At 41.2% G+C, this 12,665-nt stretch overlaps 1 protein-coding gene across 5 annotated transcripts in view; it reads right to left on the bottom strand.

The window, feature by feature from the left end:
• Positions 1-12,665, bottom strand: part of LOC122928382 (protein Wnt-7b) — a 294,690-nt gene that overhangs the window by 107,612 nt on the left and 174,413 nt on the right. The window contains exon 1 of one of the 5 annotated variants that reach the window (XM_044281162.1): positions 7,278-7,411. The exons of the other annotated variants lie outside the window; for them this stretch is intronic. Coding sequence (XP_044137097.1) covers positions 7,278-7,360 — 83 coding nt within the window. The 5' untranslated portion in view covers positions 7,361-7,411. Of the gene's footprint in view, positions 1-7,277; positions 7,412-12,665 lie in introns of those variants that run through there. 5 annotated transcript variants of the gene reach the window in all.

Raw genomic sequence — 12,665 nt, 5'->3', positions numbered from 1 at the left:
CCGTGTAATTCAGTGGGAACATGTAGAGCTGACAGCCCCATCCATTCTTCTGTTTCCAGATTTCCCTCACAGAAATCACACATTAGCTGCGCTGTAATAACTACTGTTTATCTAACAGGCATTCACAAGTCTCATGCTGAAAAAATAACCCAAAATAAATCAGCCAACAAAAAAGAACGGCCAGCAATTAACATATGGAAAAAAGGCCAATACTTGGCCAAGCGTGGGAGTAGAAATCATGAGCACACTCAATGCCAATGCCAGGATGCATCACATTAGACCACCATCTAGGCAACATGGAACCCCACAAAACATTCATATCTGGGCTGGGACAACAGGAGGAGAGCTAAGCCCATGTATCTGACCAAACATGTGAATATTAAAAACGCAATAGTGTCAGAGGGCCCTGATGCAAGAACACCATACAAGCTGTTAGCTCTCCACCTGCTAATTTTCCCTCTCAAAGTTCCTTAAAGGGGTTATCCCATGACTAATGTAAAAAAAACTGAAAGTAAGACATCATATAGTACATGACAATCTCTTTCTAACAAAGCTAGAACCTGCCTTGAACCGGAATTAATCCAGAGATCTTCCCATTCATTGCTCTGCTAGATTTCCATCGAGCTGACAGCTTATGGGGGCGTGTCCATGCTCTCCCTATCACAGCTCAGGGGGCATGTCCATGCTCTCCCTATCACAGCTCAGGAGGCAGTTGAAGGATGAAACTGAGCATGTGCGGCCATCTCAGTGAGCCAAACATACAAAATAAAAAAAAAGAACAAACAGCAGGTGGCGCTATACAGATACATTTTATGGAATAACCAAGTGGCCATACAACATTTCTAGTTACATGCAATTACAAAACTATTCAGATCCAGGCGCTCGTTTGAAAACTGTAGAATATTATTTTGTGGGACAACCCCTTTAAGCCTCAGCTCCTTCACAGTCCTCCAACACATCCCTCACTGGAAAGGCAATTTCCACAATAATCTACAAGTTAGACTGTGTTTTGCAGTGTCCATTTGCTGTATGTGTGGGGAACACTGCAGGAAGGAACATATGTTAGTATCCATATGGGAGCCTATGGGTATTTTAAGCCACAGTACGCACATACAGGGACATTTATCTGGAGCATCAATCAGAGGTACACATAAGGAAATTCTCCCAACATATACTGTGTACCGCAGATGAACAAGCAAAACACAGGGAGAACACATTCCAAGGTCTCCACGGGAACTCAGTCCTTTGCATTTTCTTTTTAAGGAAAATTTCTGACATAATAAAATTGGGTTCAGTCAACAGCAGCATGATTATTGTTTCCTTGAAGCAATACAAGATTGTACTTCTACACTGTATACAATAAAGACCAATACTTTGCACGTGTGCTGAGCTGATGTCATAGCTTGGTCATAGCTGGCTTATCCTTAAAGTGCTTGTCCAGTTTCGGGGACGCCTGCTGTACCTGTTGAGAAGCAAATACTCACCTGCTTAGTTCAGGCTCCCATTAGTGGTCTCCTGAGTTCCCATCCTGTAAACCTCTGGACGGAAGGGGTCAAGTGCACCACTGCAGTCAGTGACTGGCCTCAGCAGTAATGTGTCCCTGAGAGACACATGATGAGCAAGTGACATGCTGCTTGAGCACATCCCATTGCTAAAGCCAAACTTTGGCTGCAGCAGCGCACTTGACCCCATCTGTCTGGAAGGATACAGAATAGGGACCACAAGGAATCCAGAACAAAGAAGTGGTGAGCAGGTGAGTATGAGTGTTTGAACAGGTACAACACACTGTAGGGACCTGTTAAAAAAAAGTCTGGTTTAGGAAGCACAGTTTCAAATATCCTATTAGGGAGGTTAACAAAGGAGGGGTCAACCATTCAGAACCTCGTCTATTACCTAAGGTGGAAAGCAGCTATTGACACCCTAGTTAAGAGACACTTTTGGGTCATTTTTGTACTGCACTTGCTATATTTTTGCAATAACTTTTTGTTTTCCCGCAGCTTGCATGTATTATAATAACTAGCAAGCTGCTCAAGGCCATTCCTAGACCATTCCTTCAGACAGGCCCTCTGACAGCTAAGTTTGTAGCCACTACTGTGTTGTCCTGCACTATTATCAAAGTACGCAAAATACAGGCTAATCAATAAAAAAGTTACCCAAGGGGGGGTAGGGGGTCCATGGCCTTTAAATTACAAGGTTAGCTCTGCTACATCATTATTCAATGACTTGGAGATGTTTAGCATGGAACAGGATTCTGAATTACAACACATTTTAAGCACAGACTGTATACTCTAGATTTACACTATATTTGGATTACAGGGATCAACTATCCTGATACATATTTGCAGGGAAGACGTGATGGAACACTTATATCTGCACAACTCGGAAGCCGCAGCTTAAGGGTCCAGTCACACTTCCGTAGTGCATTGCGGATCCGCAATACACTGGGCCGGCACCCCCATAGAACTGCCTATTCTTGTCCGCTATTGCGGACAAGAATAGGACATGTTCTATTTTTTTCCAGAGCCGCGGACCGGAAGTTCGGGGCCGCGCTCCGGAAACCCGGATGCGGAGAGCACACTTTGTGCTGTCCGCATCCGTTCCTGCCCCACAGAGAATGAATGGGTCCGCACCCGTTCTGGATAAATGCGGAACGGGTGCGAACACATTCTACAGACGTCTGAATGGAGCCTAAAGAGGGTTAATCTGGAAAACAAGCCCTATTCAGAGCAAGTGCACATGTACATGGCGGTTGCCCAGCCGTGCTCGTATGTCGGTCCGCAAACAGCGGGTCCGCAATTTCCAGGCACCGGCCATGTGCTCACTGCATTACGGATGCAGACGAATGCCAGTGGCTGTACATGTAATGCATGGACATGTTAGGGATGTGATGTGCTTCTACCCTGCTATGGAATACGGAATGGAATTGTCGTGATTAGATAACCTTAAAAAAATTCATATAATTTTACATTGATAATGAATGCATTGTGAAAAAATATTATCGTAAGTGGCGTTTTTATACGCCCCTCACCACTTTTCCAAAGTTTTCAGCGGTAGATTTCTGTTTAGGTGCACAGACTGCCAATGGATGTGCCTCATATATGATGAGGTGTGCGCCTTGTCATAAATTAGGCAGCGCAGGGCATATCAAGGCCCCCTGGTCTTGATAAGGGTCCATTCACACGTCAGTATTTTGTAATCCACATCCGTTCCGCAAATTTGTGGAACAGAATGCGGACCCATTCATTTAAATGGCCCTGCAAAAAAAATAAAAAATAGAACTTGTTCTGCTATTGTCTGCAAAATGCAGTCTGTGGTCCCATTGTAGTCAATGGTTCCGCAAAAATGTGGATGACATGCGGAATGCATCATTATAACATCTGCATGTCATCCGCAATTGCGGTCCGTTTCCAGGGAAAAAAATAATAATTGTTTTAGTACCCTAGCAACATATATTCCACCTTCCGGATGCGGACGTACAATGGATGAATGGATGCAGATGTACAATTGGTAAAAACTGAAGGTTTTTGCAGAAACACGGATCTGCAAAAAACAGAATGAAAATCTGGAAAAGAGAAATACTGACGTGTGAATGGACCCTAAATCTCCCCCATAGTCTCTATAGCGGAGCTAAGTTGGAACATCACTGTGTACACCTGCCAACTGATACAGATGTGGGGGAAGGGTTCACGACGCTTATGCTAGCGTGGGAAAATTTGTGTCTACACTATAGAAACCATACTGTCACAGCGAGTCTAGGGATCAGCAAGACATTTCAGTGCGTGTGTAAGAAGCACTAGCTGATGGCAATTTTTCTTTTAGACAAAATGTCCTTGAGAAAAAAAATTCATCCATTGGTTTCTGCAATCATTCACTTGTAATTCCTTCTGCAACTGTGTTCTGGTATCACAATGATTCCAACTCCAGCAATGAAAAGTTATAATTATGTCACACAGTTCGGGTAACCACGAGCATCTCAGCATCTGGTATGTGGTTGAAAACTTTTGTTTCAAGAACAGAACTATTTATAGGGAGCAAAATTTTTCAGGATAGTAATTTCCTATACGGTTTTATGAAAATATGGCTGCATTGAAGTAACAAAATATTCCAAATATTTTATGTTGTTTCTCTAAAGTTGAGCCCAGACATCATTTGCACAAATTGTGACCTAAAAATCTATTCAATGTAAAAAAAAAAAAAAACATCCTACAATGAGACAAATGTAACCCATAAATGACTAACAATGTGCTCTTTACTGATCTTGAATTTAGTATAACTGCAGCTAGAGAGGTGAGGCGGGGGTACAAGTGAAATGGAGGAATTTCAGATGTCTCAGATGGTGCAGTTTAGGCCTCATGCACATAGGGACACATTTATTTAGATCAGCGTTTTAGACACTGGTCTTAATAAAGCTTTGCACTGGTGGTGGATCCGCTGGAGTTATGAAGAGGCGCCGGCCTCTGAATAACTTCGCGAGCACACCGCCAATTCTAAATGTAAGACAGCCTCCTAACAGTTTTACATTTAGACCATTTTACACTCCTAAAACAGGCCTAGAAATTGGTAAATGAGATGGGCCTACCAGCCCGCCCGTTTGCCCGCCCACTTTTTTAGACCTGGCGTGAGCGGAGAAAAGTCGCAGATTGTGGCACAAAGGACCTTTGCACTGTAATATGTGCCAGAAATGCGCCTAATATAGGTGTATTTCTGTTTAATAAATGACCCCCATGGTTCCTATTGTTTCCTATTATGCAGTTATGTACAGGCGCCGGCCTCTTCATAACCTTGGCGTATCCACCGCCGCTTCCTAATGTAAGACAGCTTCCGAGCTGTCTTACATTTAGACCATTTTCTACACCTAAAAGGGGCATAAAAATTCCCGGCCTGTCCCCTTCTCCACCATATCCACTTTTTTTAGACCTGGCGTGAGCGGGAAGAAGTCGCAGATTGCGCCACAAAAAACCTTTGTACCGCAATCTGTGCCAGAAATAGGCCTAATATAGGCCTATTTCTGTTTAAAAAAAGGCCCCGTAGTTCCTATTGTTTCCTATTATGGAGCCATAAGCACTTTGGGGGAGATTTATCAAACTTGTGTAAAGTAGAACTGGCCTAGTTGCCCACAGCAACCAATCAGATTCCTCCTTTCATTTTCCAAAGGAGCTGTAAAAAATTAAAGGTGGAATCTGATTGGTTGCTATGGACAACTAAGCCAGTTCTACTTTATACCAGTTTGATAAATGTTCCACTTTATGTGCAACTTTTTGGTGCCTTCATGAGGTACTGTATTTTTCCATAGAAGCAATTTGTACAAGGTTCCTGTATTTCATCATGTAGAATCCCTATGGTTCCACATGAAATGGTCATAGACACTTAATATGCCGCCTTGTGGTGACACAATGTGACTCCATAAAATGCTATGTTAGAGAACATGTTACAAACCTTTATATACCTCTGTATAAAAACGGGGACACATAGAGGTATTCCTATCTGTGTGTACCGCCATATGCATATGCATGAGGCCTAGGAATCATGCAACTATTTCACAATAAAAACTGTGGCAAAAATGACACTTTTTGGGGTTGGATTTAAAAAGACAGTTCTGAGAAATATTTCTATATGTTTTCGTTACATGTCAGTTTTCCCGACTGAAGAAAATACTGCAATATTTTAGTTGGAATTTGGAAACCATAAGTAACGTTCTAAAAGTATCCAAAATTTCTTACACTTTTTTTTTAAATTCCCAATAAAAATGAAATGTAATGTTAGCCTCCTGTCTATAGCCTCTCTGTAGCCGTCCCATCTCATAAGCAGTGCACAGAGATCCCAGTCCGAGTCGCTCATTTATTCAATTTTCTAACCAAAACTCGTAAAAGAATATTACTCATTTCATACTTTCAAGGGCAGTGTCCAAAGATGGAAAATTCTATATTATCCTGACTCAAAATGTAATGGAAAATATATGTGATTAGCTTCAAGAAGAGAAGACCTGGGTCACAAAACCAAGCAAAAAAGTTAGAATCAATAACAGCATCAATCACTCAACACAAAAGCAAATTTTACAAGTTTCAAACAGTGGAAATCAAATTTGAGGACATAAAACAATGATTTTGAAGCCATAATCAGAGCCCATAAACCGGCAACAAAGACAGAGTAGAAATTAGATAGATAGATAATAGATAGATAGATAGATAGATAATAGATAGATAGATAATTAGATTATAGATATTAGATGGTAGATAGACGATAGATGGGAGATAGAAAGAGAGAAACAGAGGCAAGATAGATAGATAGATAATAGATTTTTAAACTTCTGTAAAAACTCACTTATCTATTGTCATATCACATATCACAGACCCAAATAAGAAAAGTTCTATCACACATAACAAATAGTGCTGGTCATGTGTCTGCTGCCTTCACTTCTGCCATCCTTCATGTATTAAAAACTGAATACTCATTCCAAGTTATTACAAGCAGTATATATATATATATATATATATGTGTATTTATACACATTAATTATTATTAAAACATGTATAATATCAATTAAAGTGGAAAACACTAAAGGATAAACATGAAACAGCTCTCAAATAAAGTTTTGTTTGGTTGTGGGGCGTATAGGTGGCTACAGCATCCAGCCCTAGTGCTCTTCAATGTCATATGACACGATATCAAGTAGATTACACCATAATAAAGTGAATATAAAAATAAACTACATTTAAAGAAATATTAAAATGAACAGTGATAGAAGTGATTCATATTAAATAGATAAATAAAATAATTGCAATAAAAAGAAAAAAATTAGATACATAAAAAATGTGAATTATAAAAAAAATAACGCCAATGAATTTTTTTTTTTATAACTGAACAAAAAGTAAATGCATTATGATAAATTAATAAAGAATGTATATAAAAGCAATAAAAATGTATTCATACATTATTCCAATAATAAATTAAATATTTACATATGCAAATTCATACCAAATGTAATGTACCAGATAACCACAAACAATATAAATACATGAAACAAATGTTAGTCATTGAAATTTACAATTTGGATTCATTTTAAATAATCCTACATAAATTGAATTATTAAATATGTTAAAAAGCAAAAAAGCAAAACAAAATAAATAATAGTAATGTAGGAATATACAATTTGTCACCAATAGAAACTTTTTGAGACTTTCAATTTTGACACAGGAGAGCGCCCCCTTCTGCTGTTACCAGATACATGCACCTGCAAATTTAAGTCATTAAAAAAGTAGAGGAAAATAAAGACTTACAGGTAACTGCCACTGGTAAGGATGAGGAAAATCTGGGGATAATGAAGTGAGAGTAATACACTGCGAGATGTGAGCAGAATCATGACTGTTGTCCTCTCATAGGATAAAAAGATCCTTATTAATTCCTGGTAAGGACCCCCCAAATCCTAGACCCCTCCCCAGATGTGCTACTAATAAGGTCCAGTCCTTCCCAGTCCAATCCCGTCTGCTGAGCTTGTCAGTAAAGGCTTGCAGGGTTTGGGTTAAGCTGCTGGGACTTTGTCATGTCTCAGTGGTTGCAAGTTTTACAGATTGGGATCTGTGATGATGGTTTAAAGGTTTTGGATGGCAGGGAGAGAGAGGACCTCTCTTGTCTCCCTCTCCCTCTGCCTTTCATGAGGCTGTGCACTGCCATTGGGCATAGAGATACTACAGTCCGCCTACTTGTTTTTTAGCAAAAGAAAAAAAAAAGGTGGGGGGTAATGACAATAAGGTGACAGAGATACAGCTACTATGTGCTCTGGCTGCCACAGAAGGAAGGAAGGGGGGGATGTTCCTGCTACTTTCCCATTTTTCATCCCAGCTGTCCTGGGCACTGTTCTCAGTGGTTGGACCATAGACGAGTGGAGCACAGTGACGTGAGGACACCTTGCTAGGCTATCTGTCCAGCTGCTGGGAAACAATGTAGCTAGCAATCTGTGCTTTGAAGATTAAAAAAAAACTATGGATTAAAATAGTCCTTCCTGAGGCTTCTATCCATTCTTTTCCCACAATTTTTCTATAGATGGCGCAATAGACCAGCATTTTTTAAATAAATGTTAGTATTTTTTGCATGGCGACTTTAAAACTGAAAAACATGATTTTATTAAAATTTGGGTGGTTATATTTAGATAGAGCAGGAACATTGTGTGTCTTCATTGTGTATGTGTGAGGCCACGTCAAAGAGGATTTTCAGGATAGGTCATCAATATCAGATTAGGGGGCGGGGCACTAGCATTCGGCACCCCTGCCAATTATATGTTTGAGGAGGCAGCAGCATTTTGGTGAGTGCCGCGGCCTCCTCGCAGCTCACCCAGCACAGCGCCGTCCATTGGATAGTGGCTGGGCTGGGTATTGCAGCTCAGCCCCATTCACTTGAATGGGGCTGAGCTATGTCTAGGCCACATGACCAATTAACGTGACTTCACTGGCCTAGGAGGCTGTTTGGCCTCTTCAAACAGCCAATTGGAGGGGGTAATGGGAGTCAGATCCCTGCTGTTCTGGTATTATTTACATATTCTGAGCATAGGTCATCAGTATCAAAATTTCAGACAACCCGTTTAACATATCTTTCAAAAACATAATGCCAGCTTAACTTGGTCTAATTTATGTGCCTCCCTGGTAAAGCAACTGCCACAAAAATGCCAATTAATAAGAGTAAGATCAATTAAACATGGTAAAATATAAGTACAAGCTACCCTACATGCCATAAATCTGGAGTTTTCAAGTTAAAGGGGCTGTCCACCGTAGACAATACTTTTTTTTTAGCTGTGATAACTTGATCACAGGAGTCTTGCAGACCCTCTGTGATCACATGGAAACTGCAGTGGAACATAGCAGCAAGTGCTCAATTCTCCAGCAGTGCCCCCACAGGGGAACTGAAGAATTACACAATGATTATTGCAATCAATTATCTTTGTAATACTTGGATGCATCAAGTCCTCCAAACAGAGGAGTATAACTGAAGGAGATCACGAAGTGTACTTCCCCAGGTTTTCTAAACCAGCCAGATCCTTTAATGAAACATATCTACATTTTGCAATACATATATGAGAGGGAATAGTTGTCAAATAGCTTTTTATAGTAACTCATAGTAATCTCTTTCACCATAAAAGTAGGGGCCTAGTTGTTTTATCCAATCTACTTCATTGTCCGGAGAGCTCTGTTTCGGGATGAGGAGGAATACAGCTTCACCCCACAACATGAATGGATGCTTCCAGTGTATACACAGGACAGGTATACTTAAAGAGATGCATATTAGCCACGAAAGATTTGAAAGGTTAATCCACTTGTGCAAGAGAGCAAACAATGCTAGGAATGACAAATATTAAAGCACTCGAAACACCAAGCATGGGATGGGTTATTATGTGACTTCATCTCTTCTGACATTAAGTAATATCGCTTCAGATGATACATTTAACCCCATAAGACACTGAAAGCCTAATAAATAATTATAGACTAAATAAACGGAGTAAGACATGTAAAGTCCAACCAAGAGTGGACTGGGAACTTAAAGTGGCCCTGGAAAAAATACTAAAAGTGGCCCCATTTTGTAGTCGGATCCAAACTGATGGAAGGCAGGGCCAGCAATACCATATTGTGGCACATTATACCACCCCACCATAGCCAAATACCACAGTCCATCATAAAATGCTGCCAGCAGAAACAAAATACATCCCCAAAAACTTCCGGCAGGCCTTAAAGAGGGCTCAGGCGGCTCCCTGGGCAACGGCCCACTGGGAGATTTTCCTGTAAGGTCTATGGCCAATCCACCTCTGAGTCCAACCTAGTTACTATAGGGAAGGACACACGGACAGATATTATTTTTATCCTTGAACAATTACTACCCTATTCATCTTCTTTATAGTTCTGCTTCAGTAATATTTAAAGATAGATAAAGTAAAACTGGCTATACATTTTAGATGCCAACATCTAACTCTCCCAACTACCCCCCTCCCCCATACACATGCATGGTCGGCTCTGCTGAGTGTGCATGTGTTCTCAATAGAAAAATGGAGACACCAGCTGATCTCTCCAAGAACAAAAGGGTTAAGCATCTTAAAAGCCAGCTGCCCGGCTGGTATGGTAAGCCAGTTCCAACAAAATTATCATGTTCTGCAGAAATTAATCTATTGTATATGACCAGTATAATATAGGTGAGGTAAAGCATACTGTACCTACTGGATGGACAGAGAGAAGAAACTTTTGTATGGACATAAGTATTCCAACTCTTTTCTATGACACTTGAAATTTAGCTCTGGTGGCCTCTCATATCTCATTTTTGAGATGTTTCTACACCTTGATTGGAGTCCCCCAGTGGTAAATTCAGTTGATTAGACATATTTTGGGAAACCCCTGTCTATATTAGGTCTCATAGCTAACAATGCATAACAGAGCAAAGTCATGAGGAGAAGAAAACTGCCTGTAGAGCTCAGAGACAGGATTGTGAGGAGGCACAGATCTGGAGAAGGGTACAAAAAAATTCTGTTGTACTGAAAGTTCAAAGAAAGACAAAAATTATGGGTGACCGCAATTAAGACTTAACTTTTATTGCACAGTTAAAATGTTGACCCAATAAAAGCGATTAATGAAACAACAAAGTGCTTAACACAAAATAACACACAGTGGTGTTGGTGCAAAACTGCTGTGCCGTATCAAAGAAAAAGGGAAGGGGGGAGAGAAACTGGGTCTCTACCCCTAGAAATCCCTCCTCTAGTGTACCTCTGCACAGGGGAAACATACAATCACCCTCGACAGGACAATCCCACTGTGTTAGTCCTCCCTCCTAATGTGTCCCTAGATTTCCCTCCGCTGCACCAATTGACTGCCCAGCTTCGTCAGGGAAAGGGAACAAGCAAAGGGAGACCTGGTACCACAGCAAGTAACCTGTACATATAGCTTTTTCCGCAACAAATAGCATGAAAATATAGCTTATTCGAACATGTTTCGCTGGCCTTTCCCTGACAAAGCTCGGCAGTCAACTGGCGCAGCGGAGGGACGTCTAGGGACACATTAGGAGGGAGGACTAACACAGTGGGATTGCCCTGTCGAGGGTGATTGTACGTTTCCCCTGTGCAGAGGTACACTACAGGAGTGATTTCTAGGGGTAGAGACCCAGTGTCCCCCCCACTTCCTTCTTTATTTAGTACAGCACAGCAGTTTTGCACCAACACCACTGTGTTATTTTGTGTTAAGCACTTTAGTGTTTCATTATTCGCTTTTATTGGGTCAACATTTTAACTGTGTAATAAAAGTTAAGTCTTAATTTAGGTCACCCATAATTTTTGTTTTTCTTTGCTCAATTTTTGGGTACCAATCTGTTTGCGACCTGAGATTGACCATTGTTTTCCCATGGTTGTTTAAAGAGTTTGTGCTGAAAGTTCACAAGATCACAGCGGCCTCCATAATTCTTAAAGGGGTATTCCCATCTTAGACATTGGGGGCATATTGTTAGGACATGCCCCAATGTCTGATAGGTGCAGGTCCCACCTATACTTTGAACAGAACCCGCGAAATACTGAAGGGCGCACCGCCCATACGCAGTCACCCTTCATTCATTTCTATGGGACTGCCAAAAATAGCAGAGCGGCACACTCGGACAATTTTGGAAGTCCAATTGAAATGAATGGAAAATGCACCATCAAGCACGCCCACCTCTCCATTGACTTATATGGGGCTTACGGAAATAGCCAAGCCAGATCTTGGCTATTTTTGGCTTTCCGATAGAAATGAATGGACAGCGGCCACGCATGTGCAGTGTGCCCTGTGGAACTTTGCAGACTCTGTTCTATGTATAGGTGTGGGTCCCCGAGGTGGGGCCTGCGGCTATCAGACATTGGGGACATATCCTAATGATATTTTCCCAACGTCCAAGATGGGAAGAAACTTGGAACAACCAAAGCTTTCCTAGACCTGGCCACACCACCAAACTAAGTAATCAGAGGTAAAGGGCCTTGGTAAGAGAGATGATAAAGAACCCAATTGTCACTCTGGCTGAGCTCCAAAGATCCTGTCTTCAGATGGGAGAATCTTCCAGAAGGTCAACCGTCACTGCTGCACTCCACCAATCTTTCAGATGCCTCTGAATAAATTATTCACATCTCTGCCCTGCTGTGTGTCAAATACTAAAGTCTACACCTGCTACAGGCTGGTGAAGACTTCAGCTATATCTTACACCACTTTCTGGGTAAATTTGTAGTAAATTCGACAGGCGGCAAAAAGCTCTGTCCTCTTTTCTAGGGACTTCGGAAAGGTGCTGAGAAGCATATGATGTGTGCCATTCTTTGCAACTTATTTACTCCACAATAATTAATAAATGCCTTCATAAGTGCCCCTTAATGACCCTAAGCACACAGCCCAGACAACACTGGAGTGGATTATGGACAACTCTGTGAATGTTCTTCAATGGTGCAGCCAGAACCCTGACTTGAACACAAAAGAACATCTCTGGAGAGACCTGGAAATGGCTGTCCACCAACACTTCCCATCCAACCTGACAGAGCTTGAGAGGATCTGCAGAGAAGAATGGAAGGAAATCCCCAAATCCAGGTATGCAATCCTTGTGGCATCATACCCAAGAAGACTGGAGAATGTAATCACTGCCAAAGGTGCTTCAACTAAGTCCTGAGTAAAGGGTCGGAATACTTATGT

This window comes from Bufo gargarizans, chromosome 2 (assembly GCF_014858855.1).
Source record: "Bufo gargarizans isolate SCDJY-AF-19 chromosome 2, ASM1485885v1, whole genome shotgun sequence".
In the NCBI taxonomy this organism is placed as follows: Eukaryota; Metazoa; Chordata; class Amphibia; order Anura; family Bufonidae; genus Bufo; species Bufo gargarizans.
Note: the sequence above shows the minus strand (reverse complement) of the source record. Positions and strands in the feature narration are given on the sequence as shown.